The sequence below is a fragment of the Ranitomeya imitator genome, unplaced genomic scaffold (assembly GCF_032444005.1).
Source record: "Ranitomeya imitator isolate aRanImi1 unplaced genomic scaffold, aRanImi1.pri SCAFFOLD_1144, whole genome shotgun sequence".
Taxonomy (NCBI): domain Eukaryota; kingdom Metazoa; phylum Chordata; class Amphibia; order Anura; family Dendrobatidae; genus Ranitomeya; species Ranitomeya imitator.
This window is the reverse complement of record NW_027194504.1, coordinates 11648-19720: the sequence shown is the minus strand read 5'-3', so window position 1 is coordinate 19720 and position 8073 is coordinate 11648. Positions and strand designations below refer to the sequence as shown.

Below are 8073 nucleotides of genomic sequence, written 5' to 3'. Positions count from 1 at the left end.
TGGTCAGGAGTCCGAGGGTCTGGTATATGTCTCGCCCTGGACCTCGGGATAAATGTTGTGATGATTGTATATGGACCACCCTCCAGTAAATGGGGGGGCTGTAGATTGGGGTAGGATTTTACATGTTTGGGTTCTGTGCCTGTAGAAACTCAGTGTTGTGGAGCAGGAGAAGATCGATAAACTGATGCTGGAACTGGATGGGACTGAGAACAAATGTAAGTATGAAAAGTAAAGAAATGTGAGAGGCGAGACATCTGTGGGGGGAAAATCTGATTTTCCTCTTTTGTTTAAGCTAAGTTTGGTGCTAACGCAATCCTGGGGGTGTCCCTGGCCGTGTGCAAGGCTGGCGCAGCGGAGAAGGGGGTCCCCCTCTACAGGCATATTGCTGACCTCGCAGGAAACCCCGATATTATTCTTCCCGTCCCTGTGAGTATTCAGCATCACATTCCCCAAAAATAATACCATCCCCATTTCCTTAGTTACTCCCTCTACATTCCCCCGTCTCCTCAGTCTCTCTCGTTCCTCTGTCTCCTCATTTTCTCTCTCTCCATCCCCAATTTCCTCATTCTATCTCTCTGTCCTCCCGTCACCTAATTCTATCTCTCTGTCCTCCCGAATCCTCATTCTCTCTCTCGGTCTCTTGTCTCCTCATTCTCTCTCTGTCCCCGGTCTCCTTATTCTCTCTCTCCATCCCACAATCTCCTTGTCCTCTTTGTTACGTCGTCTCCTCATTCTGTCTCTACATTCTGCCGTCTCCTCACTCTGTCTGTTTGTCCTCCCGTCTCCTCATTCTATATGTTCGTCCTCCCATCTCCTCATTCTCTCTCTCTCCATCACTTCATCTCCTCATTCTCTTCTCCCTGTCTCCTCATTCTATCTCCCCATCCTCATTATCTCTCTATCCCTCTCATTATTTTTTCTCAGTCCCCCGTCTCCTCATTCTCTCTCCTCACCCCGTCTCTTCAATCTCTCTCCCTGTCTCCTCATTCTATCTCTCTATCCTCATTATCTCTCTATCCCTCATCTCCTCATTCTTTCTCCGTCCCCCATCTCCTCATTCTCTCTCTATGACCCATCTCCTTATTCTCTCTCTCTCCATCCCACCATCTCCTTGTCCACTTCGTCACCCCGTTTCCTCATTCTGTCTCTGCATCCTCTCGTCTCCTCACTCTGTCTCTCTGTCCTCCCGTCTCCTCATTCTATCTGTTCTTCCTCCCATCTCCTCATTCTCTCTCTCTCTCTCTCCATCACCCCGTCTCCTCATTCTATCTCTCCATCCTCCCGTCTCCTCATTCTCTCTGTCCTCCTGTCTCCTCATTCTCACTCTCCGTGCCCATCTCCTCATTCTCTCTCTCTCTGTACTCCAGTCCCCTTTTTTTCTCTCTCCATTCCCTATCTCCTTTTTCTCTCTCTCCATTTCTCCATCTTCTCATCCTCTCTGTCCTCCCATCTCCTCATCCTCTCTCCGTCCCCCATCTCCTCAATATCTCTATCTGTTCCTTCAGCTCCTCATTTTTTCTTTCTCCATCCCACCATCTCCTTGTCCTCTTCGTCCCCCCGTTTCCTCATTGTCTCTCTATCCCTCATCTCATTCTTTTTCCGTCCCTCCCCGTCTTTTCATGCTCTCGCTCCCCGTCTTCTCATCTCTCCTCACCCCATCTCCTCATTCTTTGTCCCCCCGTCTTCTCATCCTCTCTCTCCGTCCCTCCATCTCCTCATTCTCTCTCTCCGTCCCCTCATTCTCTCTCTCTGTCGCGTCTCCTTATTCTCTCTCTCCATCCCACCATCTCCTTGTCCTCTTCGTCACCCCTCCTCTTTCTCTCTCTGTCACCCCATCTCCTTATTCTCTCTCTCCGTCCCCTCGTCTCCTCATCCTCTGTCTCCACATCCGTCCGTCTCCTCTCTCTCTCGCTCCCCCCAACTCCTCATCCTCTATCTTTCCATTCCCCATCTCCTCATGCTCTCTCTGTACCCTGTCTCCTCATTGTCTTTTGCACCGCCGTCTTCTCATTCTCTCTCTTCCCGTTCCCTGTCTCCTCCTCTCTCCCTCTCTCATCCCCATATCTTCTCATCCTCTTTCTGTCCGTCCCCGTCTCGTTATCATCTCTCTCCATCCCATCATCTCCTTATCCTCACTTTCCCCAACCCTCATCATCTCTCTCCCTGTCCCCTCGTCTCCTCATTCTCTCTCCGTCAGATCGTCTCCTCATTTTCTCTCTCCCTGTCCCTGTCTCCTAGTTCCCCATCTCATAATTTATCTCCCTGTCTCCTCATTCTCTCTTGTCCTGTCTCATCATCCCCTCTCTTCTCATCTGTCCGTCGCCTCTCTCTCGCCCCCCCCAACTCCTCATCCTCTCTCTCTTCATCCCTTATCCTCTATCTCTCTGTCCCCCATCTCCTCATGCTTTCTCTCCCTGTTCCTGTTTCCTCTCTTCTCTCTCTCTATCCCCCGTCTCCTCAATCGTTCTCCGTCCCCCGTTTCCTCGCTCTCTCTCCCCGTCCTCCGTCTCCTCATTCTCTCTCTGCCCTCATCTGCTCATTCTCTCTCCATCCCCATCTCATCCTCGCTCTCTCCATCCACCCATCTACCTCATCCTCTCTCTCTCTGTCCCCCGCCTCCTCTTCTCTCTCTCTGTCCCGACGTCTCCTCATCCTCTCTCTGTCCCACCTCCTCATCCACTCTCTCCCTGTCCCTATTTCCTCATCCTCTCTGTCCTCTCATCTCTTCAGCCTCTCTCCCCATTCCTTGTCTCCTCATTCTTTCTCTGTCCCCCATCTCCTCATCATTTCTCTCCCCGTTCCTCATCTCCTCATTCTCTGTCCCCCGTCTTCTCATTCTTTCTCCATCTCCCGTCTCCTCATGCTCTCTCTCCATCTCCTTATCCTCTCTCTCGTTCCCCCTTCTCCTCGTTCTCTATCGTCTTTCCGTCTCATCCTCTCTCTCTCCGTCCTCCTGTCTCATCCTCTCTCTGTCCCCCCCTGTCATCCTCTCTTCACGCCCCCTTCTCCTCATGCTCTCTCTCCCCAATCTCCTAATCCTCTCTCTGGACCCTGTCTCCTCATTCTCTTTTGCACCCATCTTCTCATTCTCTCTTTCCGTTCCGTCTCCTCGCCTCTCTCCCTCCCCACATCTTCTCATCCTCTTTCTGTCCATCCCCGTCTCGATATCCTCTCTCTCCAGCTCATCATCTCCTCATCCTCACTCTCCCCTACCCCATCTCCTCATAATTTATCTCCACGTCTCCTCATTCTCTCTGTCCCCGTGTCCTCATTCTTTCTCCGTCCCCCATCTCCTCATCCTTTCTCTCCCCCGTTCCTCATCTCCTCATTCTCTCTGTCCACGTCTTCTCTTTATTTCTCCGTCCCCATCTCCTCATGCTCTCTCTCTCCATCTCCTTCTCCTCATTCTCTATCGTCTCTCCGTCTCATCCTCTCTCTCCGTCCTCCCATCTCATCCTCTCTCTGGATCGCCCCCACGTAAGGGCAATGGGGTACTCGGTACCGGGTCCTTCAGTTCCCTCAGCGAGGATGTCAAGGTGGCCAGACCTGGACCGTGGTCCTATGAGGGGCGCCCAATAAAAGGCAGAGTTCGTAGATAACGGTAGTGTTCGTGACGCCACCTGTGGTATTTGGTCAGGGTGACCGACGCTGCTTAGGGGTCCGCTGGGGTGATGGAATGGCAGCTAGATGGTATACCTACCCACAGGTGAAGTATGTCCCCAGGGCTTCCCAGAAGTGTAGATGTTGATGGTGGATGGTGCAAGGCGCGGTGAATAACGAGGACACAATGGGTGCAGTCTCTTTACCTTTACTGAAGGCTTCGGCATCCACAGTCCAGAGTGCCGGATGACAGGGTAGGCAGAGTCCGGCCGGTCTGATGGCAATTCCAGAGTCCCCTTATCCAGGTGGAAATCAATAGCCTTCCCCTTGAGCACAGTAAAGTAGTAGGTCCCTACTTGCATTAGCTACCATAAGGTCCTCACTGTTGTTACTTCTCTCTCTCTGTCCCCCAGATGGATAGGACAAACCCGTATGACGGTGATGGCCTGAGGCTATTTTATAGGGACCCTAGTGACGCCCCCTCCTCCGCGATGCCACCGTGTCTGCTTAGGTGTTTAGGTCGGACAGCCAACTTGGAATTGACTGCCCTGCCGGTCTCTGAAGTAAAGCGTAGAGTCTATTACTCCCTCGGTGTTCCGGCCACCGGATCTGCACTTCAGAAAGAGGCAGCCTTCTTCTAGCTGGTCTCCCACTGATGTTTCACTCCTGTTGCTATGACTTCTGTGCTCACTCCCTATGGCACACTTCCTTTTGTGTCCTTTCTTAGGAGGCTGCTGCATGGGTTGCAGGCGCAGCTCCGTGTCCTTCTTTCCTATTGAGCCGCTGATGTTCTTTCCTTTTTCCTCTGTCTGCCTGACAGGAATTCCCAAGGCCGAGCCCAGTGTGCTTCTCTCCCTCTCCTTCTCCTTCCGACTCCTGACTCCAACTGACTGACTTCCTAACCAACCCACCAGTTTTACCCTTTGTGAGGAGTGGCCTAGTACATAGAACCCTTAGCTCCCCCTGGTGGACCGGCATGTGAAGTGTGTGTGTGTGGCTGTGATACCTGGCAGGGTAAACTCTTTTGGTGCCATCAGACGTAACATTGCTCCCCCTGGTGGAAGAACGACATTACTGCAACGACCAGGACTCTGGGGCGCTGCATCTCCATCCCCCCTTCTCATCCTCTCTCCGCCCCCCATCTCCTCATGCTCTCTCTCCCCGTCTCCTGATGGTCTCTAGTCCCCCATCTCCTCATCCTCTCTCTGTGTCCTCATTCGCCCTCATCCCTCTGTCTCCTCATCCTCTCTTTCCATCCTCCTCTATCTCTCTACCCATCTCCTCTTTCTCTCTTGTCCCCTCATCTCTTCATTCTCTCTCTCTCCCCATCTCCTCATCTACTCCATCTCCCGTCTCCTCATTGTCTCTAGTCCTCCCGTCTTTTCATCCTCTCTCCATGTCCTCATTCTGTCTTGTCCCTCTGTCTCCTCATTCTCTCTCCATCCCCTGACTCCTCACCTTCTGTCTGTCCTCCAGTCTCCTCATTCTCTCTATATCCCCGTCTCCTCATTATCTCTCCATCTCCCGTCTCCTCATCCTCTCTCTGTATGTCAACCTTTCTCCTCATTCTATCTTGTCCCCCGTCTCCTCATCCTCTCTGTCCCTGTCTCCTCATTCTCTCCATGTCCCCCCGTCTCCTCACCCTCTCTTTCTATGTCAACCTTTCTCCTCATTCTCTCTGATCCCTCCATCTAATCACTCTCTCTCTCTCCGTCCCCATCTCCTCATAATCTCTCTGTTCCCCCTTTCTCCTCATCCTCTCTGTACCCCAGTCTCCTCATTCTCTCTATGTCCCCCTGTCTCCCCATTCTATCTCGTCCCATCTCCTCACCCCTCTTTCTCCTTCCCCCTTCTCCGCATTCTCTCTTGTCCCCCAGACTCCTCATTCTCTCTCTCTCTCTCTCTCTCTCTCTCCTCGTGCTCTATCTCCCTGTCCCCTTATCCTCTTTCTCCTTCCCTCGTCTCCTCATCCTCTCTTTGTCCCCCAGTCTTTTCATTCTCTCTCTGTCCCCGTCTCCTCATTCTCTCTCATCCCTCGTCTCCTCATGATCTCTCTCTCTGTTTCCTTTTCCTCTCTCTCTACGTCCCGTCTCCCCATCCTCACCGTTTCCTCATCCTCTCTCCCTCATTCTCTCTCATCCCTCCATCTCCTCATCCTCTCTCCGTCACCCGTCTCCTCATCCTCTCGTCCACAATCTCCTCATTCTCTCTCGTACCCCGTCTCCTCATGCTCTCTTTCCCCTTCCCCCTTCCCCTCATTCTCTCTTTTGGCCCCCCTGCCTCCTCATTATTTCTGTATCTTTTCAGGCGTTCAATGTCATTAATGGTGGCTCCCATGCCGGAAATAAGTTGGCCATGCAGGAGTTCATGATCCTTCCTGTGGGGGCATCAACCTTCCGCGAGGCAATGCGCATCGGGGCAGAGGTCTACCACAACCTGAAGGCTGTCATTAAGGCCAAGTATGGCAAAGATGCCACCAATGTGGGGGATGAGGGTGGATTTGCTCCCAACATCCTGGAGAACAATGAGGGTGAGCAGACAAGACCCTTTGGGGGAGGTGCAGGGTCTGACAGTGACCTGCGTACTCCTCACCCCTCATTGTATAATCGTACAGTATAATGTCTGCACCCGGAGTTCAGTGGGTAATGAACGAGGGTGTTATGTCTCATGCAGCTCTGGAGCTCCTGAAAGCCGCCATCGAGAAGGCCGGATATCCAGATAAGATCGTCATTGGGATGGACGTTGCTGCATCCGAATTCTTCCGCAAAGGAAAATACGATCTGGACTTCAAATCGCCAGACGACCCTAACCGCTACATCAGCGGAGAAGAGCTGGGCAACCTGTACAAGTCCTTCATCAAGGGCTACCCGGGTGAGGGCGGATACTTTATATACCCAGACAGAAGGGAGCTGTGAGCTGCCCCCTTCAGGGTGATACAGATAGAAGGGACCTGTGTGCTGGTCCACCACTGGCAGGGTGATACAGATAGGAGGGGGCTGTGAGCTGGCCCCACCCCCTGCAGGGTAATTGTGACGGGGTGTACGGCAGAGCAAGAAGGGACAACAGGCCGAGGGATGATTCAACAGATTTATTATCAAGAACGCTGGAACAACACATGCAGGTAGATCTACAGAGTCCACAATTAGTCCAATGGAACAGGTTCGGGGGCACCTCCCGATAATCCTTGTGCCAGGTAACAAAGCAATAGTCCACAATTAGTCCAAGGGATCCCAAAACAATCTCACGAACGACGAGATATGTCCTCAGCTCAAGTCTCGCCCCGTTCGCTTCCACAGTCCTAGATGGGCGTGGGGTCTTGCCTCAGCTAAAAATCCCCACTCCTCCTTCAAGGATCAACTCACATCTGATCTCAAAATAAGAATGGATTGTCTGAGCTCCAGGGATCCGCCCAAGAAGGGGAGTAGAGGTCACACCTTCTATTCAATGGTTGGGTCCACCAGAAGATTCTAGACTGGTTGGCTCCACTTAGTCTATTCATTGTGTGCATTTGACTAGCCACCTGCTGTGAGGAAGAATGGCTATTCCTTCCCTAGTGGTGTGGACAAAGCTTAATTACATTATAGCTCAGGGCTGCAAGTATTGGGGGAAGGAGACAGGTTAGTTACATACACCCCATAACATTGCAAAATGTACAGTAAATACAACGAAAGAGAAGTCGCATCACATCATGACATTTTATACAAAATACAGGACAGGGAAAAAAGTACAGATCATGACAGTAATCATCTCCTCTTTTCCATGCAGTGGTCTCCATCGAGGATCCCTTTGACCAGGATGACTGGGATAACTGGAAGAACTTCCTCTCCACTGTTGACATCCAGGTCGTTGGTGATGATTTGACTGTCACGAATCCAAAGAGGATCCAGAAAGCTGTGGAGCAGAAAGCCTGCAACTGCCTCCTGCTGAAGGTCAACCAGATCGGCTCCGTCACTGAGTCCATCCAGGCGTAAGTGTCCAGAGTGGCCACTGTAAAGACACCAACACTGTGGGGAGAGGATGCATGAATTCTGTTCTTTCCTTCAGTCCCATCGCTCCAATGTATAACATCCCACCCCCTAGTGTATAACATCAGTTCCCCCCCTTCCCGGCGTATAACATCCGGCCATCCCTCTTGGTGTATAACATCCTACCATCTATGTTTAACATCCCGCCCCCCAGCTCGTGTATAACATCCCGCCCCTTCATCTCCACCCAGTGTATAACATTTGGCCTCTTCCCCTATCCCTGTATAACATTCATTGCCTCAAACACACCTAGTGTATGACATCCGGCCACTCCATCTCCCCCTAGTGTATGACATCTAGCACTTCACACACCCCTTCCCCATTGTATAACTTCCGGCCCCCCCATCTCCTCATCGATGTGCAACATCCGGCCCCTCCATTTCCCCACGATGTGTAACATCTGGCCCCTCCATCTCCCCACGATGTATAATATCCGGTCCCTCCGTTT

General features: G+C 51.8%; 1 protein-coding gene across 1 annotated transcript; it reads left to right on the top strand.

The window, feature by feature from the left end:
* Positions 1-149: 149 nt before the first annotated feature.
* On the top strand, positions 150-7603 carry LOC138655155 (beta-enolase-like). Its single transcript, XM_069743563.1, has 5 exons — positions 150-215; positions 293-426; positions 5908-6130; positions 6274-6471; positions 7366-7603. The coding sequence occupies exons 1-5, from the start codon at positions 185-187 to the stop codon at positions 7569-7571; spliced, it is 792 nt and encodes a 263-aa protein (XP_069599664.1). The 5' UTR covers positions 150-184; the 3' UTR covers positions 7572-7603.
* The last annotated feature ends 470 nt before the right edge of the window (positions 7604-8073 follow it).

Bases quoted from the DNA above. Each gene is read 5' to 3' on its own strand.
- LOC138655155 (XM_069743563.1), top strand. From the start codon at position 185: ATGCTGGAACTGGATGGGACTGAGAACAAAT. The intron at 427-5,907 runs GTGAGTATTCAG...GTATCTTTTCAG, and splicing joins ATATTATTCTTCCCGTCCCT to GCGTTCAATGTCATTAATGG. The intron at 6,472-7,365 runs GTGAGGGCGGAT...TTTTCCATGCAG, and splicing joins CTTCATCAAGGGCTACCCGG to TGGTCTCCATCGAGGATCCC.